We start from the raw sequence: 26613 nt of genomic DNA on the forward strand, positions 1-26613 counted from the left end.
TGTGGTCACACCCAAACTTTCTTGCTAGAGCAAGATTGTATGTAGATGTCAAGGGACCACTTTTGGGAGTCGCTTCTTTCCCTTGATTTGGTTCCTGGGATTAGACTCAACAGTTATTTCTACCCCCTGAGCCATAACACAGGCCCAGACATGGGAAGTTTTGAGCAACTTTTTGTATCCATAGAATAGGCCAGTTTGTCTGGGGGCCTAGGAGTGTAAGAGTGGAAATTAGCTCCCCTGTTGATAGATTTCCTTCCCTTCAGCAGTAGAAAATCCTAGAATCCTGTGGTTGTGACACTCCTCTGTTGCTCCTTCAGCCAACTGAACACTTTTATGCCCTTGGGTTAAACTTATCTCAGCCTGAGAGCTCAGTCTTTCCCTTAAAGCAAGCTAACCTTGAATATGCTTCTGGTCACCTACTGGCCAATCACAGGAACCACCCAGTGTCCACGCCCTTCTCCTGCTACAATCCTCTGTAGAGAATCTCCAGGAAGATTTTGTTTTCGCATTGAGAATCCCAAGTTCTTTGGATCCCGAGTCTAGGTTCCTTCAGACCCCTCCTCTCCTTTTGAGTGTTCGCCAAACCTGAGCCTGTCCACTGAGGCAAGTGGACCAGGAGGGAACTTGCATCTAAATTAGAGTGATAGCTTGGGTAAGGGGGCAGATTCTGTGTAGTTTCAGCAGGCTCTTCAAACTTCTCAGCTTTGTGTTGCTGTTCTTGTTTTCTTGTGAAAGATAGCCCTTCAGTTGGCTTTCCTTCATTGGTGTAGTCTGTTCTTTGGGGACACACGGGGCCCTGTAGTATGTTTCCATGCACAAAGCTTAGAAGGACTGGTTCTGTGGAGCGGGAAGCCTGTGTTTGTGCATAGCTGGCCGTCTGCTGCCTCCCACACCCAGTCCCTCTCTGGCCAGTCGCATACTTGGCAGAAAGATTGATGGGGCTGGACACACAGCTGCAAATTTTCTTATCTTTGTGTGCTGTTGAGAGGACTGTATTCTGCTGTGCTGGCTCTTCCTCACTAAAACAAACAGCTTGTTCAGGACAGCAGCATGGGGAACTCCTAAACAGAACCCTTGAATGTGATGCTTGTGTAAACACATCGCAGTCTATTCGTGTAATGGATTATGGCTCACTGGCAAGTCTACTGTCTGCTTTTGTGTAGTATTTCATGATAAAGAATTATTTTTGAGTAAAATTCTACAGTCTCCATTCTGAAGCAGCTTTGTTCTTGTGACCACCTCATGGCAGGAACATTATCCCTTTATGGATTGTTCTGCTTAGTTTTAAATTAAAAGTGTGTGTGTGTGTGTGTGTGTGTGTGTGTGTGCGTGCGTGTGTGTGCATGGGTGTATGCGTTCACACACACACATGTGCCTTTACCAACTGAGCCATCTCAAAGGCCAGCTCTGTTTACTTTAAATTTTCACTAATGGAAGCCAAGTATGGTGACTCACTTCTACAATCCTAGTACTGAGAAGACAGAGCTAAGAGGGCTGACCTTCTTTAAAGTTTAAAGTCATTCCAGACCACCCCACCCCTTCACTCACTTACACACACACACACACACACACACACACACACACACACACACACACAGAGAGAGAGAGAGAGAGAGAGAGAGAGAGAGGGGTGAAAGGGGAGAAAGAAAGTTAAATTGCACTTAATTTTCACCTAAGTGCAAAGGTTGGCATGAAAACCATTGTATGCTCTACATAGAGATATATAAATTGTTTGTGTATATCTGCAGTTATTACAATGTGAACTTCTAGTATAACCACAGCCGAGGAACTGGTTGCTATGGTGGTACATAGCTGAGAGGAGAGATGCTGCATACATGCCAAGTGTATGTAGCCTGCCCTTTATCCGTTATCAAAGGCCAGTCTTAACTAGCATTATTCAGTTACCCATTACATCTTGAGTTCCTTGGCTTTTTGCTCTACATGCTGTGGGACTTTTTTGGTCAGAGACATAGGCTATTAGGTCTTCCTGTGGATTGAATCTTGCATCTTTTTTTTCTACTTTGCCACCTTAATCATGGCAGATGGCCGTGCGTGGATCAGTTTCTGTTTGTTTTTTTTTTGTTGTTAATATTCTTTCTGCGTGTATGCCTGCAGGCTATAAGAGGGCACCAGACCTCATTACAGATGGTTGTGAGCCACCATGTGGTTGCCGGGAATTGAACTCAGGACCTTTGGAAGAGCAGGCAATGCTCTTAACCACTGAGCCATCTCTCCAGCCCCCCAGTTTCTGGTTTTTTAGTACTTTTACTAACTAGCATAAGACTGCACTGCCTTGCTGGATTTTAGCTTTGTAATATGACTTTTTTGGCTGCACTTTTTTTTAAAAAAAAAATCTATAAACCTACAGCACATTAATGCATGAGAGAGCCTCTTGTATTCTGTCATTTATTTATATTGTTCTAAGGTTCAGTTTACATTCCTAAGAAGAATAACATTTCTTTTACAAATTTAATAAGAACACGTGCCTGGTCTGTTTCTTGGCACATGACTGATCAACAGGCTGGGGACATTGTCACTGGTGGACATGTTGTGGTCACTTAGTAGAAACTGATTCCTTTTTCCCGTGGAGGATTTGAGAAGGAAAGGCTGGGCAGGGCCATGTGAACGAATCCCAGACCTCATGAGGCAGAGGCATACTGTATGTTTGAAAGCCAGCAGGGTCTATGTAGCACGCTTCTGTCCAGCCAGCTCTACAGAGTGAGAAAATGTCTCAAGAATTACAACTAATATTGGTGGTGGTGGTGGTGGTGGCGGCCCACATCTTTAATCCCAGTACTCAGGAGGCAGAGGCAGGTGGATATCTGTGAGTTCATGGCCAACCTGGTCTACAGAGCTAGTTCCAAGACAGGCAGCCAGGATTACACAATGAAACCCTGTCTCTAAAAATAAAAGAAAAGAAAAGAAAAAGGAAAAAGATTTTTTAAAAGGTAAAAATGCTTTAAAGTTTATAAAGAAACACGTGGGGTTATTTGGTTTGGTTTTTATGTTTCTTCCTTCTCAATGTATCAATGTATCCAATAGGGGAACTCATACTTAGGGAAGTAAAGTAACCTTTAGCTTCAGGGATAACCATCTGAGGTATTAACTCCCTGGTTCCTATCTTAGTTTCACCGGTGGGGAAGTCCCCACTGGAGAAGGAGGAAGGAAGGAGACCAGGGAAGTCTCCAAGATAAACTTCTTAGGGTGCTCATTCTTAGCAATGACGGTTGAACATGCTAACATCTATGTTCTGAGGATTGCCTGATCCCACATTTTTCATCCACCTACAAAAAAAGAGATGGCAGGCTCAATATTTTCCTGTCCTGTTTCTGTTATGAAACAAAAGATGGCAAAAACACCCAAAAGATTGTGAGTGAGGTCAGTAATGCTGGTGAATGGCAGAGATGAGGTCATGCCTTTAATCACTTAGACAATGATGTGATTTGGGGAGCCTGTTGACCAAACTGTATACACATTGTCACCAAGGGTAATTATATGCCTACAGTCAAGGAGTCGTTAATCTTCACCTCATTCATTACTGCATCCCAGTGTCGCTGACAGTTTAGATCCCCGGGCCGCTCTCCCATGGGGTCTGGTTGGCCTTAAGTAAGATCTGAGATTACACATTCAGAAGCTTCCCAAGTGCCTCATATACACACAGTTTGAGGGTGATCCTCGTATGTTTTGAATGTGCTTTTCACTTAAGCAATGCAGAGCAGTGAACTTGGATAACTCGACCATGTGAATGGGATGCAGAGCTAGCTTTGCTGACATGGAACTGATCTCTTCATGCATGTACTTTCTGGCCTAGGACATATTTAAGAGACTAGATTCATGGGACTTTAGAAAAAGGTTCCACATTTTTGCTTTTGGTTTTGAGGATTTAGTGGTTCGATTGCTTGGTTGGGGACGGGGCTTTTCTGTTGTAGCCAGGCTAGTCTCTTATACTCACAGCATTCCCCCTGCCTCAGCCTCCCAAATGCTGGAATTACTGATACCTTAGGGTTTCGGTTGCTGTAAAGAGAAACCATGACCTCCGCAACTCTTATAGAGGAAAACATTTAATCAGAACTGGCTTACAGTTTCAGAGGTCCAGTCCATTATCATCATGGTGGGACATGGTGGCATGCAGGTAGACATGGTGCCCTAGAAGGAGCTGAGAGTCCTATACCTTCATCTACAGGCAGGAGGAGTCTGCATGTCACACTGAGCATAGCTTGAGCATATGAGACCTCAAAGCCCACCCCCACAGTGACATACTTCCTCCAACAAAGCCACACCTCCTAATAATGCCACTCCTATAATTGCCATTTATCTTTTTTTTGGGGGGGGGGGGTGGGAGGTTAAGACAGGGTTTCTTTGTGTGACCTTGGCTGTCCTGGGAACTTGCTTTGTAGACTCACAGAGATCCACCTGCCTCTGCCTCCAGAGAACTGGGATTAAAGGCATGTGCCACTACCACCTGGCCACTTTATCTTTTTTTGAAAATGTGTGTGTGTGTGTGTGTGTATGCACATGTGTGTACGCACACGCATAGGGACACACATGAGTGCAGGTGATCGTGTGTGCATGTAGAGGCCAGCGGACTCCTCCTCAGTTTGAGAAGGGTCTTCCACTGGCCTGAAACTTAGCAGTCAGGCTAAAATAACTAACAAGTCCCAGAGACCCTTCTGTCTCCACCCTCAAGACCGAGATGACAAGTGCCACCCTACCCCTGGGGAGCCAACTCAGGTCCTCATGCTTGCAAAGCAATCACTTTCCCAGCTGAGCAGTCTCCCCATGCTGGTCCCCTTTTAACGATCCCTTGATCAGGATGATGTATGAAGACTTCAGAGCTACTTAAGCACATCCTGCTGTCTTACTTACTGAGTGCCTTGTCTCTGCTTCCCTGTGTCATTAATTAGGCTTCCCCTAATTAGGCTTACTAATCAATACAAGACTCTTGAGATTTTACTTATTTTTATTTTATGTATATGGGTGTTTTTCTGTGTGTAGGGCTGAGCACTAATACACACACACACACACACACACACACACACACACAGTATCAGCAGAGGCCAGCAAAGGGCATCAGGTCCTCTGGAGTTGGAGTTATGGATAGTTGTGAACTCCCATGTGGGTCCTGAGAACTGAACTCAGATCCACTTGAAGAATAGCAGGTACTTTAACAGCTGAGCCAAGTCTCCAGCCCCAGGCTCTTTCACATCTGTTTTATCTTTCTTCTGGTCAAGAGTGGGGAGTAGTGGTGACTGGCAACTTCCAGGTACTGAGAAGACTCTAGTTCACTAGCAGAGCTGCGTTTCTCCCCAACCTCACTCCCACTTCAGGTCAAACAGTTACATGACTGTGGTGGGCTCCAGCCACGTGTGAACTTGTGTATAATTAAGCAATTACTCCATCAGTCTGGGAGTTAGGGCACATCTGCCAGGCCTGGTGCAGGGAGAGGGATGTGAGAGGCAGGGGGGTTTAGTTAATTTGGCTTTCCATCTGAAGGAAGGCTGGAGTTTTGCCTGGGAGTTCGTCCCGACTTGGTCACACCCTGAAGTGTGCCTGGTGCAGTTTCCCTCGTCTTGTTAACTCAGAAGGACCAACGCTGTTGTTCAGGACCTTTCTTCTAAGCCTGTTTACTCAGAGCTGCATCCTAACCCCAGCTTCACGTGTCCGACACAGGAAGGTGTTGTTCTGTGTCTCAATGGGAATGTGTTTGTGCCCTTTCCCTGGAAGTTAGAGCCCTGCATCCTTGATTGATGCAGGCGATGAGACTGGGGGCTAAGCTCAGCCGGCACAGTGCTTGCCTAGTGTTTATGAAGCTCTGGGTTCAACCACAAGTAGAGGCAGGAGGATCAGAAGTTCAGGGCCAGCCTTAGCTCACTAGTGAGTTCAGGTCCTGGGCTACATGACACCATATCTCAAAATAAGAGAGGAGGGGACAGGGAGATGGCTCTGCTGAAAAAATGCTTTAAGTTGGGAATCTCCAGCATCCACACCAAAGCCAGGCATAGTAGTGTGCCTGTCGACCTAGCTCTGGAAAGGTGGAGACTGGGGTGGGGGTGGGGCTCCCTAGGCTTGCTGCCTAGCCAATCTAGCGGAACTAAATCGGTGAGCTCCAGGTTCAGTGGGAAGTCTTGTCTCAAAAACAATAAGGGGGAGAGTGACTGGGGAAGACACTTGACATCACACTCTGGCTTCTGTACACATGCATATATAGACAGACACACACACATACACATACAGACCTAGTCCCTATATGTGCATACACAAACAGACACAAACAACTACGGAAACTGGACAACTGCAATGTGATCTTTGCAAACAGGTGTGTGTGTGTGTGTGTGTGTGTGGTAAAGGTGCCTAAAAGTAAAGGGAAAGTATGACCTCTTTCCCAGAATCCCCATCACTTCCAGGAGGTGGGCATCTCAGCTTCTAGCCCAGCAAGGAGAAATTGTGTTCCTAAAGCGGCCCGTCTGGAGGCAGTCATGTATTCTGTGTGTTTGTGCACATGTGCTTTTTAGCATAGAGGACAAGGAATTTCCTCCCACGCTGTATGCTTCCTGCTGTTACTGGTAATGTGTGGTGGGTTTGCAAAGCATGATGTACCAAGGATGCTACCTGGAGGTACATCACTGAGAGCTACCTCGTGAGTACACAATGGGACCTGTGGAGCTAGATAATCTGGAACATTTAGCAACAGGATGTAGAAACTGCTCGAACCACAGCAGTTATTGAGGCCACTTAGGGAGAGATGACGTCTTTCCAACAGCCAGACTCTAAAAATACCCCGTAGAATAGAAGCAGGAGAAAGGTTTGGACGGCACTTTTTCTTTATTCTTGGAAAAGGTTTGAAATAACTCTCAGTGATGTGGTTGTGAGAAATGATCCCTTTGCTGAGAACTGGGAAAAGGAGACAATTATGATCATAGGAGCATGAGTGTGTGTGTGTGCACATGATACATAGGTTTGACATACATATGTCTGCAGACATCAGAAGAGTCCTGCTTTGTCATTTTCCACTTTATTCCTTGAGACAGGATCTCGAGGTGAATCTGGAGCTCACTAAGCTCACGAGATTTTTCTCTCTCTCTAAACTGGCTGGCCAGGAAGCCTCCACCATCCCCCTGCCTGCCCCTTCCCAACAGCAGAGCTCAGGCATGTGTGTCCATATCCACCTCTTCCCTGGGCGCTGGGCCCCTGACCTCAGATGCCCATCCTTTTCCAGCCAGCACTCTTTATGCACTGAGCCATTTCCCTAGCCCCTCGTCTGATTTTTGAAATTATTGAAAGTAATTGTGATATTTATAAATAGAAGGAAAGAGGAGCAGAAAAGCAACTCCCCCTTCTTGTTGTTAATGTTGTTTGTTTGGGGTTTATATTTGAGATAGGGCCTCACTGTGTAGCCCAAGTTGGCTTCAGATTTGTTCCATAGACCTGGTGGGTCCCGAGTTTGAATATTAGAGAAGGTACGGTAATTGTTTCTTATATGTAGACAATATAGTTAGCCTCTTTTTATTCTTTTTCTTTTTTGAAGACAGGATCTGTCTCCCTACAGTGCCCAGACTGGCCTTAAACTTACCATCTTCCGATCTCAACCTCCCAAGTGGTAGGTTCCAGGTCCATCTTACCATGTGTGCTGGTTACGCTTCTGTCAGCTTGACAGACACACACACAGACACACACATACAGACACACACACAGACACACACACACACACACACACACACACACACACTAGAGTTAGCTGAAAGGAGGGAAACCTAATTGAGAAAATGCTTCCCTAAGATCCAGTCGTAAGTCATTTTCTTAGTTAGTTATTGATGGGGAAAGCCAGCCCATCATGGGTGATGCCATTCCTGGACAGGTACTCCTGGTTCTATAAGAAGGCATGATGAAGCCAGGTGGTGGTGGCGCACGCCTTTAATCCCAGCACTAGGAGGCAGAGGCAGAGGCAGAGGCAGGCAGAGCTCTGTGAGTTTGAGACTAGCCTAGTCTACAACATGAGAAGAAAAGAATCTCAAAAAAAGAAAAAAGAAAAAGGAAAGCCTACCAAGCAAGCTATGGAAAGCAAACCAGTAGGCAGCAACCCTGCATGGCCTCTGCATCAGCTCCTGCCTCCAGGTTCCTGCCCTGTTTGAGTTCCTGTCCTGACTTCCTTCAGTGATGAACAGCAATGCTGAAGTGTAAGCCAAATAAAACTCTTTTCTCCCCAACTTGCTTTTGGTCATGGTGTTTCATGACAGCAATCGAAACCCTAACTAAGATCCCTTGCCTATTTTATAATCCAGGTTTACTTGAACAAATATCTTGTTATGGAATTCAAAGAGCCTCAACATCAACATCAGACATTTTTTTTTAATTTTTATGCTATCTTGTAGCTTTTATGAGATAGAGTTCCATGTAGTCTGGGCTGGCTGTGCACTCACTGTGTAGTGACTCCCAGTCTCCTGCCTCACCTCCTTCGGGCTGGGATTCTAAGTGTATACCACATCCACATTGCTGGGTGGGTTTTTGAGGCTGATTCATACTCTACAGTCCTGGCAGGATTTGAACTCTCAATCCTTCCTCCTCAACCTCCTGAGTAGCTCAGATTATGGGAGCGTACCACCACACTGTGGGTGTTTGAGCAGACCTGAGACTGCGTAAGTCTAAGAGTTAAAGAATAGAGGGGGGGAAAAACACTACCAACAGCTGTGGACATGGTTTAATAAGTAAAGAGCTTGCTCCATAAACAGTGAGGACCTATGTTCAACTCCTAGAACCCATGTACAAAAGCCAGGTGTGGCTGGCTCTTCACACCTATAACCCCAGCTTAGAATTCACTGGCCAGCCAGCTTAGCCAAATCAGTGAACTCCAGGTTCAGTGAGAGATCTGATCTCAGGAAATAAGGCGACAAGCAATTGAGGAAGATACCTAATGCTTTGAACTCTATATGCATGGTGTTGTATAAGGCAGTGAGAAATAGGTACCTTTTGGCTCAACCAACGTGAGCTGCTGAGAAGATCACACCACACACAACAGATCTAATGCAAGAGGTTTAGTGGGAAGGAAGAGAAAATGACAGGACATTGCGGAGTGGGGACATGAGAGAGAAAGACAGAGAGAGGCAGGCAGGTAGGCAGGCAGACAGAATGAGCAAGACAGAGAGAGTGGTGTGGGGAGGCTGGGGCCTTTAAGGGGGCACATGTTGCTTTGCAAAAATGTACCACACCGTGATATGATCTTAAACACTGACCTCTCTGACGTTCAGTTCGCTCCTGGGGATTTTATTTGCGATTGTGTGTGCTGCCAGCAAAGGAAAATAGCTCCCTAAAGTTGGGAGGTAGGGTGAATTGAAGCTATCAGATGCACAGGAAAATAAAGAGCAAGTCATGTGGCCCAAGGACAGGAATAGGGAAGACTTTGGGACCTCGGAATAAAGTTTCTCATGTTACTCATCCCCAGAGTGGGCAACCTAGGAGATTGAGTCCGACTGGCCAAGCCTGGATACGATGGCTCCATGAATGAAGAAGACCAGGCTGCCTTGCTCAGATTCTGTCCACACTGTGCTGAGGAGCAGTGGGGAACCTCTGAAAAGATTTTCTTTGTGACTGGAGCAAAGTGACTGCTGGATAGAAACCTAATGGATGTAACCACATGAGACCCAAGAGGAATTCCTGGATTAAGGTTGGGGGAGGGAGACGGGTGTGGTAGCTCAGGCTTGTAGTTCTAGTACCTGGAGGTAGAGAAAGGAGTGTCAGAAGTTCATGGTCATCCTCTGCTAAACAGGGAGTTCGAGACCAGCCTGAGGTGAAGACGCTATCTCAAAACAGAAAAAGAAAAGTGTGTGAGAGAGATTTACAATCGATGATGAAATTTATTTTAAAGTTTCCCACTGTTTTGTTGTTACTGTTGCGTGTTTGTCTTACAGCTTTGTTTTCATTTGTGACTGAATGATATCCCAGAGTGTGGCTATACCAAGTTATATTTCTCCTTTATTATTTGGTGAATAAATGGGTTAGGTTATTTTTCAAAAAGCAGATGTAGAGAAATGGAAGGCAGAAGAAAATGAGATGATTGGTGTGACCTTAGGCGGGACCATGTTTAGTCACGGTGAGGGGGGCATCTTTGTTACCCAAGTGTGCCGATGGTGAAAATACCTACAACAGAAATGTTCTGTGGGCCCTTATAGGGTGCAAATGCCTTCAGTCACTCACAGAGGAAGCCGAGAAGTCCTGTCCTTTAGCAGGAGACTATTAAGAAGTCTTTCCATCTTTGAAACTTCCAGCCACTTTTCTCTTTTAGCTCTTTACCTCTGCCCAGCCTGAGCCAGGCACTTCAAACTCAGGTGGTCATCAGCTAAGTGGTAAGAAAAATCAGGAAGTAGAAAGGGCTGTGGTGGGGCTGGGGAGACGGCTCTGTGGTTAAGAGCACTTGCAGAAGACCAAGCCTTGGTTCCAGACGTATACACCAAGCTCACAACTGCTTGTAACTCCAGCTCTGGGGGATTCACCTCTAACGCCTGATCTAGGGGAATCTGTCTTCAAGACTCCTTGGGCATCTATGCACATAAACTCATGCTGGCACACACATGTACATACAAATAAAAGTTAGTTTATTTTAAAATTAATATTTAAATGAAGAGGTGTGGCACATGAAAGGTCACTTGCCCGGGTTCGAAGGGACTACCAGCCAGTAGCCATCAGACCTGGTTTGACGGGGTTTCCACATTGTCCCCGAGAAGCATGACTCCACCTGAATTTCTGTGTGACGTCCCTGATGCTCACATGTTGGCTAGTTAAGACAAGCAGTGTGGGATGTCGGCATAATTGTGGTGAAGACCGAATGACTAACACGACCATGGTGTGATTCAGAGACACAAATTATCCCGGAGCCTGGGGAGGGTTGGCTGGCAATTCTTGTTTTCCCATGTAACAGCACAAGGACAGTCTTTTGGAGAAAAGAACACAGATCTGAAGTCCAGCACCCTGGGTGGAAGGGGTGGCATTCCTCTCATTCTTTGGCAGAGGAAAGCAAAGGCAATGGCCTAGTTAGGTCAGTGTGGGAAATGCCCCCACAAGTGTTCATGGCTCCGTTCTGGGTGAGTTGTGATCTGGCAGTGTGACCTCGTTATCACCATGACCTTGACCATGGTTGGAAACTGCTGACTACACTCAAGATGTGCCCTGAATTCTTGATGGCCAACTTTGGGAATGGGAAAGGAGAAATGGTGATTTTGTATAAGACATCCCCAGTAACTGGTATGCCCAAATCCTCAGTGTCCCCCAAAAGCCAACAAGGAAACTGAGTCTTGTATGTAAAAAGCAAACAGCCTTTATTTTATGCAGGTTTGCAAACTCGGTCTCTCTGCACATCTGTTTATTGGAATAAACAGAGAGTCCCGAGTTCAGTTAGAATAGGGTTCTCTAGTAGTAAAGCTGGGGGTGAGGGGTTTCTGGGGTTCAGAACCCCTGACTGGCTAACATTTGTCTAGGGATGTCCTGAGGAGTGTGCTGGCAGGTGGTCCTATCTACAGCATTAGGCATTTCCTTTGGATGGTCTGTTCTTGGGTGGTGCTCTGGTTTGTGGTTCTTCCTACAACCAAGTATTGCTTCAGGGTATACTACTGAGACTCAGGCCTCCATTAAACTTACCAATGGCTGAGTCCCACACTGGCAGGTGATAATGGTTGGAAGTAAAGAACTTCCTTTGGGTGGTCTGCTTCTACTTAGCTTATCGTGGCTGACTCCTGCGGTAACAAAAGTAAGCAGTAGAAGTGTCAAGGTTCATAGTCACTGAAGAAATATGATTCTGCTTAGAACATTATGCTTACATGTGAAAGAAATGACTCCTCCTCCCCCACAAGACAGGGCTTCTCTGTGTAGCGCTGTTCTCCTGGAACACATACTGTAGACCAGGCTGGTCTCAGAGTCACAGACATCCACCTGCCTCTGCCTCCTGAGTGCTGGAATTAAAGGCGTGTACCACCACTGGCTAGGAAATGACCATTTTTTAAAAGTGAGGAATTAGTAAACCCAGCATTTGTGTGGTATCTTCCAGAATGCTTTAAATTCGTTGTGTGACTGAACTTGTGTAGCTATACATTTTTTAACCTATTGATATTGATTTTACAAATGAGGAATGCTTATTTATTTATTTTTTTTTGAAACCAAGTCTGATGTAGCCCAGGCTGGCCTCTAACCAGCCAAGGTTAATGTTTCACTTCTGACCCTCCAGCCTCCACTTCCCAGATGCTGGTGATATATATACACATTAGCACACCTGAAACTTGTACCGTCCTGGGGATCAAGCCTCTGGCTCTATACATGTGAGGCAAGTGCTCTACCAACTGAGCTATATCCCCAGCTCCAAATAAGGCTTCTTTATATTATGAAACACATGATAGATAAGAGAAGAATTGACCTACTTTAATTGAGGTCCTCATCAAAGGGACATAGGTCATAAATCCCTATTTTAGGATTCCAAATCCTATAACTTTTTTTTTTAATCAGAAACCAAGTTACGATTCTGATGTTTTCCGACTTGAGTCTGTAGAGGCAATAGATGTAGCTACTTTGGGACTTGATTTTAAGTTTATATTGATATTACTTTGTCAGATGTATTGCTTTCATTGGTTAATTAATAAACTGCTTGGCCCGATAGGTCAGAACATAGGTGGGAGGAGTAGACAGAACAGAATGCTGGGAAGAAGGCAATGAGGCAGTCGCCATGACTCTCCTCTCCGAGACAGACGCAGGTTAGAATCCTTCCCGGTAAGCCACCACCTCGTGGTACTACACAGATTATTAGAAATGGGTTAATCAAGATGTGAGAGTTAGCCAATAAGAGGCTGAAACTAATGGGCCAAGCAGTGTTTAAATTAATACAGTTTCCGTGTAATTATTTTGGGTAAAGCTAGCTGTACAGGTGGCGAGAAGTGGCCCGCCGTTCATACTACAGTCAGAAATCAATATAAAAGGAAATGGTGGGTTTCCAAAGGCTTGGGTAGTTCTCAAACCATATGTTGAGTTTTCAACACAGAGTTAATTTATATCTCTCACAGGCCTACATGTTAACTGTCCAGGCAATTCATTTACAGACTTGAGATGGCAGACCCTAATAATTTCAACCAAGGGATCTACTTCCCCTCTGCTTCTCTCTCACTCCTTCTCCTTCCTCCCACTCACTGGCTTTTGCCTTCCTCCTTTTTGTTCCCTTGTGTGTATATGTGTCTGTCTGTCTGTGTGTGTACTCTTACGTGTGCCTGTGAAGACCCACGGTTGACGTCAGGAGTCTATTTCAGTCATTCTCCACCCTACTCATTGAGGGAACCCAGAACTCACTGACATGACTCGTCCTGCTAGCCAGCTTGTTTCAGGAATCCCTGTGTCTCCTTCCAAGTGCTGGAGTTAGAGATGAGCTGCCACACCCCTCTGGCATTTACATGATGTCTTAGGCATTGTTCTATTGCTGCGAAGAGACACCATGACCAAGGCAACTGTTATAAAAGAAAGCATTTTAGCCGGGCGGTGGTGGCGCACGCCTTTAATCCCAGCACTTGGGAGGCAGAGGCAGGTGGATCTCTGTGAGTTCGAGGCCAGCCTGGTCTACAAGAGCTAGTTCCAGGACAGGCACCAAAAACTACAGAGAAACCCTGTCTCAAAAATCAAAAAAAAAAAAAATCAAGAAAGCATTTAATTGAGGGATTGCTTACAGTTTCAGATAGAAATCCAATATGGCAGCACACATAGCCCTGGAGCATTAGCTGCTGACTACATCCAGGTTCACAGGCAGAGAGAGAGAGAGAGAGAGAGAGAGAGAGAGAGAGCAGCACTGGTCCTTGCTTGGGAACCTTTGAAATCTCAGATCCCACCCTAGTGACACACTTCTCCCAATGAGGCTACACCTCCTAATCCTTCTAATCCTTTTAAACAGTGTCAGTCCCTGGTGACTGAGCATTCAAATGTATGAGCCTATGGGTGCCATTGTTATTGAAACCACTGCACATGGATTCCTGGGAATCCAGACTCTGGTCCTCCTGCCTGGATGGTGGACACTTTAAAACCTGAGCATCCCTCTTTTTCTTCTTTATCTGCTCTCTCTGTCTGTGTCAGTCTCTCTCTCTCTCTCTCTCTCTCTCTCTCTGTGTGTGTGTGTGTGTGTGTGTGTGTGTGTGTGTGTGTGTGTGCATGCATGTACACTCTACTTAGTATAGGTGCACAAGGGACCTGGAGGGTGGCAGCAAGTACCTTCCTCTGTTACTCTGCACATCATTTTTGAGACAGGATTTCTCACAGAACCGTTTCGGGCTGGATTGGCTGACCAGCCAGTGTGCAAGTGGTGTTTAGAGTTGAATGATATGCTAATTTCCACGGGCTTCTCCATGTTCCCAAGGAACCAGTGTCATTAGCCAGACACTTTGGTGAGTGAAAGGAGGCACTGCTAACAATCTTGTAGAAGGGGAGGGAAAGGGTAGTGGTAGTGGTGGTGCACGCCTTTAATCCCGGCACTGGGCTGGTCGGGCAGATGCAGGTGGATCCTCTGTGAGTTCGAGGGCAGCCTGGCCTACAGAGTGAGTTTCAGGACAGACTTCAGAGCTACACAGAGTAAACCCTGTCTGGAAAAACAAAAAAGAAGAGGAGGAGGAGGAGACAATGCCTACCATATCCATACGAATAATTACAGCCATAAGCACACTGCCAAGACTGTGAATCCCCATAGGCTGGCCCACTGTAACAGAAGCCTCTGTGCTCTATCTGCCCTAACTCCTGCAACAGTCATGTGAGGCAGCTGCCATACAACAGATGGAAATAAGCTTCGGAATATCAATAACCAGATTAAGCTAAGAAGATTCAGAGTTAGGATTTAAGCCCAATGTTTGTAAAATTCCCAAATAGGTGCTTTTTCTGTCCTTCTATCCTGTAGGAAAAAAGTGTGTCCTTTTTGAATTTATTGAATCAGAGTAGCTAGCTGATTAGGCTCGGCTGTTTTTTGTTTATTTGGTTTGGTTTGGTTTCTTGGGGTATTTTTTTTCTTTTGAGACAAAGTTTCTCTGTAGCTTTGGTGCCTATCCTGGAACTAGCCCTTGTAGACCAGGCTGGCGTTGAACTTGAACGTACAGAGATCCGCCTGCCTCTCCCTCCCAAGTGCTGGGATTAAAGGTGTGCACAACCACAGCCCGGCAGGCTTGACTGTTTTAAGAATAATGTTTGGGCCACACACTAGGTCTGTGAAAAAATGGACAAGTATATCTGTGTGTGTGTGTGTGTGTGCGCACGCATGTGTGTGTGTGGGTCTGACTGTGTCTGTATCTGAGACAGGATCTCATTTACCCCAGGTTAACCTTTTTATATAGCCTATAATAACCATGCTGAACCTTCCTCTACCCCTCAAATGCTGGGATGATGGGCATACCGGGCAGGCGCTTTATTCACTGAGCTTCACCCCAACTCAAACCGACATTCTTTCCTTCCGTCACCCCTCCAGGTCTGCCAGTTCGTTGTCTCTGTCAACGGGCTCAACGTGCTGAATGTAGACTACCGCACCGTGAGCAACCTGATTCTGACGGGCCCACGGACCATTGTCATGGAAGTCATGGAGGAGTTAGACTGCTGAGCACACAGATGTCCCTGCTGGTGCCCTGTCCCAGGACCACACGGCAATGACACGACAAGACAGCCAGACAAATGGATAATTGGGACGTGCAGATCTTTTCTCTGTCCATGCACACCTTGAATTTCATGCAGTGTTTGAATGTGGAAGGACTGGGTAACACATCTTTAAAAAAAAAACAAAAAACAAAACACCACAGCAGGGGGTGTGGTGGCTCAGGTCTATAATCCCAGCGCTCAGGAGGCCGTGGCAGGAGCAATGCTGCCTGTTCAAGGCCAGTCTCAGCTCACAGTGTGAGTGCCCCTCTCAGAAACGGTGTGTGCTCACACGCGCATGCACACACATGAGCTCGTGCCAATGTAGATGACAATAGCCAAGCAACTTCCCCTTGGGGTGGGATTGCCTTACTAGAACCCAGTCCGTAGTCCTCGATCATTGGTTTTCATGGTTGCAGAAAGTTGCTGAAATAGCAATGTGGGAAAAATGCCATTTTCAGAAGAATGATTATTATATAGTTTACATCATTTCCATTGTTCTTTGGTGGCAGGGATAACGAAACAGCGCCTGCAGTCCCTGAATACTTGGGGCACGGGGGCAAGAGGAGAATCGCTTGAATTCTGGTGGTTGAGCCAGCCTGGGCAACATAGTGAGACCCCATGTTAGCAGAAAAAGGTTTTTCACCAAAATTAGCCTGAGGCTGTTAAATAAGCCTAGATTTCACCATCTTAGAATGAAAGCAACCTCCCTAGGAATGTGACCGGCTGACAAGAATTTCCACCAAGGTTCTTAAGCCATCATCACAGAGTAACTTTTTCCTCTCTGTTTAAATCTTCTTACTGGGGTGGTGGGGCTTGCTAGGTATCCCCTGGCCACTGACTTCTTCTTAATTTCTGCCTTTATCACCAATTTTCAGCTTAACCTGTTTCAGGTATGGCATGAGGTTAAAAAAATAAACAAACCTCTGTGCCACTGGTGGTGGGGATGGGCAAGGAGAGGATGCCCACAGCAACGTGACCCCCTGTTCTCTTTGGGCCCAAGGGCTTTTGCCCCATGAATCGGCTCCAGTGACTTTCTGGGGTTCATTTGAAGTCTTCTGGGTGTGAAAGCAAAGAGGTCTGTCCACGCCCATGGAAGACTCAAAGTCAAACCTCTGCTGAGATTGCACTTTGCAGTCGTCCGCTTTTAAGGGATTCGGCTCCAATGCAACAAAGTTGAAATTCAAAAAACCTTCTTAGCCTGGATTTTTGCAAGCCTTCTAATGTCATGGGACGTGCTGCTCCTTTAGAGGTCTGCTTGCCACTGCCGACTCCGTCATGTGTTGGAATTCTTCATCTGCCCTGTGCATGTTTCCTTGATCTAGAAAAGACTCCCTCAGAACCAGACATGGTAGCCAGTGTCTGTAATTGCAGCACCCAGGAAGTGGAGGCAGGAAGATCAGGTGTTCAAAGTGAACCCGAGATATAGGAGAGCCTGTCTCAAAAATACCAGGAGGGGCGGGGGGGATGCATTCAGGGTATTGGTATGAAGAGGATAGTCCTCAAAGTACCAAGTGAGAGAGTCACTTTACATACTAAATTTTGAACAGAGAGGCTGCTTTCTTATTATGCATTAACAAAATAATTGTTATACCTCAGTAATTTCTTAGTGGGAGGTGATCATCATGTATTGGTACTGGTGGAATGCATTTTATTAGCACATATATGCTAATCTAACTTTTCTAGATTTGGTAAGAAAGTTGAATTTGGAAGCGCTATGGGATAGCTGACACTAAGATTACCCATCTGTGTCTGAAAAATATGCCGCGTGTGTGCACTTATGCTATGAGCAAGGCTCTCTGCTGTGGCATTTAATGTCTGTGCTCTCCTCATTCCCTGTCCCAGCCTTTTAAGATAGCTGTTATCACCCTCATTTTTAGATGGGGAGACTAGGACTGAGGAGATTCGATAATGTTCTCTACGTTCAAGCAGCTGTGATAACCATAGCCCGTTTCTCCGATGCTAAAGCCCCTTTGCCTGACTGCCCCAGACTTCCTATTTAGAGGTCTTATATTCAATGCTCACTCCAGGCTTCCTGAAGACTCCATGGGTGTTTGTTTGTTTGTTTGTTTTTATTGGCCTGAGAGGTCAATACCATCATCACCTATTTTATAGATGAAGAAACCGACTCATAACACAGGTTGGTTCATCATATGCTCAAAACAGCCCAGCAACTCTGTAGAAAACCTTACCACGTGGCTTTCATTTCTGTTTGTTGTTTTGAGACAGTGTCAAGCTCCTGCTCCTCCACTTCCTAAGTGAGATTACAGGCTCACAGCCCTGCACTCGGATAGCATTAAAACCCCAACAAAGGAGTCTCAGCTGTTTTCTGTCTTAGGTGTTTCTGGACTGTCAGAAGAGGAAAGGATGTGTGTGGGGTACTGTATTCTTCTTGCTACTTACCTGCGAATGCTGTTTGTCTTGAACCCTAGATCCTATAATTTCCCTTTAGCCAAACTGAACACCGTGGAAGCACCTCTCTGTACTCCACACAGCCCCTCCTTCTAGCCATCAGGGAGGGAGCAAAGAATACTTTAACTGTTTTACTTGGTTCTTCTCATCCCCAGTTTAAAGGCCAAGTGCCAAAGGACATTTGCTATTTCAGCAAATATCTTTTGACCGTGAATTGAGGAATTGAGGTGTCTCTCTCTCTCTCTTTCTCTCTCTCTCTCTCTCTCTCTCTCTCTCTCTCTCTCTCTCTCACACACACACACACACACACAGCCTCATAATAATTAGTGATATAATTAGTGAATATAGACACTCCAATGGCCCCCAGGACCTTTTTTTCCTCCATGTTTGCATACATGGTATCTTATTTCTAGGATGTTATTTCTCCCCTCTTTGCCCAGGAGAAATTATTCTCATTACTTTCTTTAGATGTCTCATCTCCTTAGAGAAATCTTTGCCAGGTCCCCAAAGATTTCCTTCCTTACGTTCTCTAAATGCCCTCAGACCCGTAAATCCCATCCAAACCTCTATGAGAGCAAAATGGCATTTACAGTGTCGTTGCCCAGCTCTCAGCCTTTGGGAGGTAGAGGCAGGAGGATCAGGAGTTCAATGACAGCCTTGGTAACAGAACACGTTGGAGGCCAAGCTGGGTCATATTAGATACTGTCTAAGACATCTAAGGAAGTGGTAGGACCTCATGAGAGAACCACAGGTACCTGGGGGTTTGCCAGCAGAACTGTGGGGCCCCAGCCCTTTCTCTTTTTTTTTTTTTCTTTACTTCTTGACCATGAGATGACTGAGCAGTTTGGTTCCACCATTGCTCCCACACAATGCACTAACTCACCATAGGCCTCAATGAGGTCAATTAGTCATGGGCTTAAACCTCAAACCCTATGAATCAAAATAACCCCTTTCTTGTCGGGACCCAAAAATGTGGGCCAAATCTGGGGAGTCGCCCCAACAAGGTGGCTCTCGACACTTTCTCTTTACCAGTTGATTGTCAGACGTACCTTGTTATAGACACAGATATCTGTCTAATACACAAGGCTTCATGTATGTTGTCTCCAGGCTGCCTTTGTTCCAAGTTGAATTGCCACAGTTCCGGGTCATGTAACCCCAAGTAATCTAGAAAGAATCTACAGCCTTCTTTTCTTTGGATTAAAAATTGAAAACCCCAAAATGGTTCACATGGTTTTGAGAACCAAAGCAATTCGTAAAACTAGCTCTAGGTTGGATAGATAGTGCAGTGTCTGGTTGTGGCTGAGCAGCGGTGGCACATGCCATTAACCCCAGCACTTGGGAGGCAGAGGCAGGCGGATCTCAATGAGTTTGAGGCCAGCCTGGTCTACAAAGTGAGTTCCAGGACAGCCAGGGGCTACACAGAGAAACGCTGTCATCAAAAAAAAAAAAAACCAAAAAACAAAAAAGCAAAAGAAAACCAAAAATAAACAGAAAAACCAACACAGGTTGTTCTTCCAGAGAACCCAAGTTTGATTCCTAGCACTGCATAACGTCTCACAACTGGTGTAACTATAGTTCTAGGGGGTCCGTACAACCTTACATGCATGCAAAACATCCATATACACACAATTAAGATAAATCAATCTTTAAATTAAAAAAATAAAACTAGCCCAGAATCCAGGAGAATTCCAGTGGGGAAATAGACACCATCTTTTATGAGAAGACTTGCATAGAATTTTTGGCCACTTTCAAATCTCTAAAAGTAAATGCAAAAAAGAAGTCATCGCTCGTTGAAGATAGTTATTGAAAGCTTTAGGCTCTCTGAGTGCAAATTCATATCCAACAATTGGGTGGGAGTATCAGTGAAGTCCGATTTCTAATGATTTTTTTTAGAGTCCATAGACCTAAAATGTTAGTGCCGTGTGCTATGTAGAACACAGTCTAATCATCTCATTTGACTAACAAATGAGGTATAGAACGGTCTTGTGCTATACCCAAACTCATGAAACTTGTCAGGTAGGAGTTTGAGCTGCATGCCTTCTGAGTCTCCTGCCATCCAGCCCTGTTGCAGTAGAACCTTCTGCAGCTGAAACAGGCCTATGGCATGATTTACTCAAAAAACAATAGCAGTACCTGGTGTCTGGGAAGGGAAGGGAATATCATCTTTGATTGTTGTTTGTTTGTTTCAGATACAAGGGTCTTATTCTGTTTGTAGGCCATGTTGGCTGGGAATGTACTATATAGCACAGGCTAGTCTCAAACTCAGCCATTCTCCTGCTTCAGCCTCCTGAGGACTAGAATTACAAGCCTGAGCTACCCATGCCTGTTTTCAATGATTTTGGTCTTCATGTGTATTTGTGTGTCTGTGATCTTCAAAGAGGAAATGACACCCACTGCCTGAGATAACTTTTACCTGCGCACAGTGGACGCTTTCCTTCTTGTTCCCTGAAAAAAGAGATATTTTCAAAGCCAGGCATGATGACTCACACCTATAATCCCAACATTTGGGAAGCTGAGGCAGGGGGGTTGCCATAAGCTTAAGGCCAGCCTGGGATACAGAGACTTTGTCTACAAAACAAAACTAGACAAAATATTCTAAACTTTTTTTTTAGATGTCTGTGTGCAATGCTTTATGTTTTAATGATGGGAAGGAAGACAGTTTTTGTTCCGTAATTAGCACTGTATGTACAAATAAGAAGGCCATCTTCTGTCGAAATGAAAACCACCCTTGTCCTTTGGTCCGTTTCTGCCTCCTGAGGTTTAATTACAGCTAGGTGTGGTGGCCCATAGCAAGGAGAAGACTCATGTTGGACAAGGGAGTTTTAGGCCATCCTGGGCTCACACAGAGACCCTATTTAAAGAATAATTTATCAGGCCTAGGATACTCACCGTACTCTGATCCCAGCACTGCAGAAGCAGAAGGATCACCATATCCAAGGCCAGCCTGGACTACATGTGATACCTAAAAGACATAATAACTAAGGCCAAGGCCGAGAGACCGTAGTTAAGATGAGGAAGATGAGCCGTCGTCGCCTAAATGTGCTGTGACGGACTTTACACCGTTGGTGACAGCTGGCTTCCTTTGGAAGGACAGACACCAAGGTTAAGAATATCGCTGCTTTCCATTCAAACAGGAGTCTTGAGTTTCTAAACTTTCCCGTCAATGGTCCGGGGGAGATGATCCACTCCCGAGGCCTGCTTTAAACTGTCGGTACTGGCTATTCTCCGCAAGCTGCTGAGAAGTCTGTTTTTCTTTGCCTATAAATGAGCAGATAACTCCAGGCCACTTTGATGTGGCTGGCTGGGTGAAATTGGTTGTTACCATCCGTCGTGATTTTCTGTCACCTGAACTTCAGGTGGAATATAGATTTCTTCAGCTGCAGTCCCCAAAGGACAAAAGAGCTGTGTGCCAAAATAAAGTTCACTGTCAAAGATCACATAAAGGATTGTTCAATGAGTTTTAAAATGCTTAATATATAGCTTTATTTTAAAATTTGATGAGCGTGGTTTGTTATCTTTATTAAATCTGTACTGTAATTCTTAAAATGATTGTGTGAAAACACAAGGGCATAGCATGAAATAAATGTTGCATTAAAAATGACTTTAAAGGTTTGGCGTTTTCTGTCTTTCGAAACAAATTGGCCACTTTTTGCCCAAAGAACGGGCTGCACTTCAAGCTGAATATCTAAATTGACTTGGTAAAGGACCCTGAGGCCCCTTGTGATAGGCATTCTCTGCAGGTCTTCTGGAGGAAAACTGCATTACCAAGCTTCCTCTCACCTGCCTGATGCTCACCCACCGGCCCCTATTGTCCTCCTGAGGGAATAAGAGAATTTATTCTGATCGAGTTATGAGTGACACGTCCACACTAGGCAGCCGACAACCACATCTAACTGTAGTTTCTAGGGATCCCAAGTCTGCTTCTGGCCTCTGTAGGTGCCTGCACAAGGAACACTCATGCACACATGGGTGTATTTTGTGTGTGTGTGTGTGTGTGTGTGTGTGTGTGTGTGTGCATGTGTGCATGCATGTGTGTGTGCATATATACTCAGGACCACAAAATAAACCTTGAAAAAGACATAAGCTTTACTCAGGACTTTGATCTGAATATCAGGCAGACATTTATAGGTTATAATAAAGCAGGGAACTGATCTCATCCACTTGGTGATATTCTTAGCTTGGGGGTTGGTTACATTCCACAGTTTTTACCGAACACTGTGGGATGGAAAATCAGAAGCTGGAGAGATAGCTCAGGAGTTAAGAGCACCGCTGTTGTCCCAGAGGTCCTGAGTTCAATTCCAGCATCCATACATATATTGGCTCACAACCATCTAAAGCTATAGTCCCATGGGATCTAATGCCCGCTTCTGGGGTGCAGACAAAATAAACATTTTTTTCTTTAATTTTACGAAAGGATGGAGGATCAGATACAAAGAGTCAGGATAAATGGCTACTAATGTGGCTAAAGAAAGTCCAGGATAATTCTGATCCAGAAATTGTAATATTTTAACTTCATAATCATGAAGTTCTACTCAGTCTTCAAAATCTTCAATCTTTCTAGGGGAACTTAAGATTGGGAAGGTCATTTTTGGCGGGTGTCACGTTGTGCTTCTAATTTACTATGTATTTTTCTTAGTCAGCTGATAAATACATAATTCTGTGTTGGGGAATTAAGTACAGGTGTCGGGGAGAGTGACTTTTCAGATACAATGAGAAGTCAACCAAAAGACGTTAGATTTTTCTGTCACTTATATACTTCATTTACTCATTCATTCATTCATTCAAGAAATTTTACTGAAGACTCTGGTGTTAGGCCCTGAATGTGGTCACTTGGAACGCTGGAGGCGTGGCCTTGCATCCTCTAGGAACACTGGGGGCATGGCCCTGCATCCTCTAGGAACACTGAGGGCGTGGCCCTGCATCCTCTAGGAACGCTGGGGGCGTGGCCCTGCATCCTCTAGGACCGCTGGAGGCGTGGCCCTGTATCCTCTAGGAACGCTGGAGGCGTGGCCCTGCATCCTCTAGGAACGCTGGAGGCGTGGCTCTGCATCCTCTGTCTCACCCTTCAAAGCTCACCTGTAGACCTGTCTCCTAGAAGTCTTTACTCCACGGATCAGGTATTACAGAATCACGTGTCTGGGCACGTTGGCTCAAGCCTGTATTCCAGGACGCTGAGGTTGAGTGGAATGTTTGCCATGAAGTTAGAGGCCCACAGGGGTTGCCAGCAAGAGCGAAAAAGAAAGTAGAAGTGTCAAAATGGTGTAAAGCCCTGCCCGGCTCAAGAATGTTGACCGTACGCAGTATACATTGTTTTACTTTGTTGCATTATTCTAGTAATTTCCATTGAACTATTTTCTCATCCCTTATCTAAAGAACACACAGGGGTGAGTATGGAATTTATATTTTGTTTTGTCTTCTTTAGTTTGGTGGTGGTGGGGGTTGTTTTGTTTTTTGTTTGTTTTCTTTTGTTTTGTTTTGGTTTGATTTTTGGTTTTTTTCAAGGTAGGGTTTCTCTGTAGTTTTGAAGCCTGTCCTGGAACTCACTCTGTAAACCAGGCTGGCCTCAAACTCAGAGATACTCCTGCCTCTGCCTCCCGGGGATTAAAGACATGGGCCACCACCACCTGGTTAATGATCTTTATTTTAAGGTCATCAGGTTTGGTGTAATATTCCAGGATTTACTAGGTTTTTTATCTGGTATCAAACGTTTTCCCAAGTTTTTTAGACTCATTTATCTTATTTTATTTTACTTTTTGCAAATTTATACATTTCTGATCACAAATGATCTATTCTCCAGTCAATAGGCCTTCCAAGTGTGACTGGGAACAGAGCTATAGCCCAAAGGCTGTCTAGGCATTGTTTATGTTGTGCCTTTCAGAGACCTCAACTTAGTGGAAAGCCGGGATTTTTAGAATGCAGAAAAGAATTTCTGGATAATTCAGTACAAAACAGAGTTGGAGTTTATTTATTTTTATTTTAAAGTTCTTTGTCATATAAGGATCAGCACCTGAGCCAAGGCACAGTGGCCCGTGCTTGTAATCTTATAGCAGTGAAACCGATGCTTGGATTATTGCTGGGAAGCAGAGGCAGGCAGATCCCTGGGGTTCCCTGCCTCAGCCAGCCTGATCTGTGTGGCTGGTTCCAGTCAAGAGAGGGACCAGTCTAACAAAGCAAAGACGGTGGATCCTGAAGAACAGCACCTGAGCTTGACCTCTGACCTCTGCTGGCCCCTGTACACACATGTGCACATGAATGCAAATGCACACACATACACACAGAAAAAAAAAAGGCTTTAACATAGGTAAGCACAGGCATTGAGAGAAGAGAGACATATAATAGAAATTCAGCAGTATATACTCCAAAGCGCCTGTCCAGAGGGGGTTGTATTTAAGTGTCTTAACCATCAACACACAGGATTTTGGCAGCTTTAAAATTTTCATTGTTCAAAATGTTTAAAATATTAGGCAATTATATTAGTATTTTTGGTATACTTCTTTTGAACTATAGAGGTTTTTTTAAAGCTGTTGTTTTTAGTTATTTCAGACTTTGAAATTTCATTCTTATGTGTACAAATGTTTTGCCTGCGTGCCTGATGCCCCAAGAGGTTGAAAGAAGGCACTGGACGAAGGCACTGGATCTCCCTGGAACTGAAGTTTGAGACAGTTGTTAGCTGTTGGGAGCTGTGAACCCCAACCGCTGTGATCCTGAATTTCTGGTAAGCAGCTTGTTTTCCTGTGCTTGCAGCTGCTCTGAGCATGAGACCCTCAGGAGTTCCTGATGGCAGGGGAGTGGTTTCCGGCGCGTTTGGCTGTGGCGTGGCTATCAGTTATGGATCCCTATATAAGCTGCCCCTAGACACAATAACGGGGCATTCTGGCATCAAGGATGACCCATGTCTCTGTCTGTGTGTCTTTGTGTGTTTCAATCTCCAGCCCCTTGCCGGGTTCACGAGCTGTATGGTAGCGCATAGAGCGCAAGTGGGCGTGGTGTGCTGCAGTGAGCCACCCTGTGGATGCTGGGAAAGGAACCTAGGTCCTTTATAAGAGTAACAAGCGCTCTAAAAGCTGAGTCATCACTCCGGCCCCTGTTGTCGTTGGTTTTTTTGTTGTTGCTGTTGCTATTGTTTTAGATGGGTTCTCATGTAACCCAGGCAGGCCTCAAAATTGCTGTGAGGCCGAAGATGAACCCCTGACTCCCCCTGCTCCTTCTGCATGCCACATACTGGGATTGCAGGCAGGCCACCACCATGTTGCCGGAATTCAAATCTTAATCGGCTAAAACTGAAAAGTACGTGGAGATAACTAACCGAATGGAACCTTTAAAACTTAAAATGCGGGGTTAGTGAGGTAACTCAGCCACCAAAGAGCCTGGCTGCCAACCCTAGTGTCAAGTTGGAAGTGGTCCTGACCCCACTCCCAGGGAGGGGTCAGGACCTGGCCTGCTGGGATTTTGAGTCCAGACCAGACCTGGGGGCTGGGATAGATGCGAGGGGCAGGCGCCTACGCTCCCAACTTGACACCTGGCAACTGGTTTTGATCCCCCTCACCCCCCATAAAACCCACGTGGTAGAAGGAGAGAAGCCACTGCGGTTGTCCTCTGACCTTCATACACACCGGCATTGTGACACGGGTGCACCCACACACATATACACACACTAAACAAATACTTTAAAGTCCCATGTAAAATAATTTCGCAAGGTGCAGGGCGCATCTATTTCCTGCTCCGTCAGACTCCGAGGAGTTTTACGGCCTCTTAGAAAAGCAATAAAATAATTAACATGTGTACAGGTGCCGTATCCTACAGCTATAGTCTCTGGACACTTCGGGGAATTTGTCTTGATTACAGAGAAGTTGCTTGTACTGAACACACTTTAGTTGAGACATCATTCTTCCGGGGGTGGCCTCCGAGTCTGGAGGTGTTGGAGATTCATGCTGAGATGACGTAAGCCGCACTGCCGCCCAGGGCTTCTGTTCACGCACGCTTTGCTTTCTGTGGTCAGAAAGTGGAAGCGCAGGCTGCTGCTTGCTGGGAGTATCTGACCACGCAGCCAGCAAAATAAGGACACTTTCGGGAAAGAACTTGGCTTAATTGTCTCCTTTTTTTTTTTTCCTTCCAGAACTTGACAACTCTTTTTCCTTTGCCTTTCATACTGTGTGACTCTCTCTTTGCTTCCTAGGACTCTGTATTTCATGCCCTATGTCCTTTGCTTCCTTGGGGTTAAATATTAAACCTATTTCTGGAAGTCTGCCATGCTTGGGTTCACAAAGACCAGTTCTTAATAAAGGCTTCGCGAAGGTGGAGAGGGACACCTTGCGGTCCAGTCTGAAGGGGCGGAGCCTCTGACGGCTTGGGTTCTGTCTGGTTTGCTGTTACTGTCACATTGGCCGTGTCTGGGTAGGGCTGGCTGAGGCAGAGCAAGGACAGATTATATAAGATCGGTGTACATCTGCGGCTGTGCAAGCTGAAGAATCTGACAAGTAGTCCAACCCCGCTAGTCCATGAATGGATCTGACACAGGAACATCAAGGCTAGTTAAATAGTAAGCATAGAAACTCCCAGATCCGAGAGGTAACAGCGGAGAGA

At 45.3% G+C, this 26613-nt stretch overlaps 1 protein-coding gene across 1 annotated transcript in view; it reads left to right on the forward strand.

The window, feature by feature from the left end:
- Deptor (DEP domain containing MTOR interacting protein) overlaps positions 1 to 21631 on the forward strand; it is a 145110-nt gene extending 123479 nt beyond the window's left edge. Inside the window, exon 9 of the mRNA XM_048457142.3 lies at positions 15458 to 21631. Coding sequence (XP_048313099.1) covers positions 15458 to 15586 — 129 coding nt within the window. The 3' untranslated portion in view covers positions 15587 to 21631. The remainder of the gene's footprint in view (positions 1 to 15457) is intronic.
- The last annotated feature ends 4982 nt before the right edge of the window (positions 21632 to 26613 follow it).

Source organism: Myodes glareolus, chromosome 19 (assembly GCF_982192425.1).
Source record: "Myodes glareolus chromosome 19, mMyoGla1.1, whole genome shotgun sequence".
Lineage (NCBI taxonomy): Eukaryota > Metazoa > Chordata > Mammalia > Rodentia > Cricetidae > Myodes > Myodes glareolus.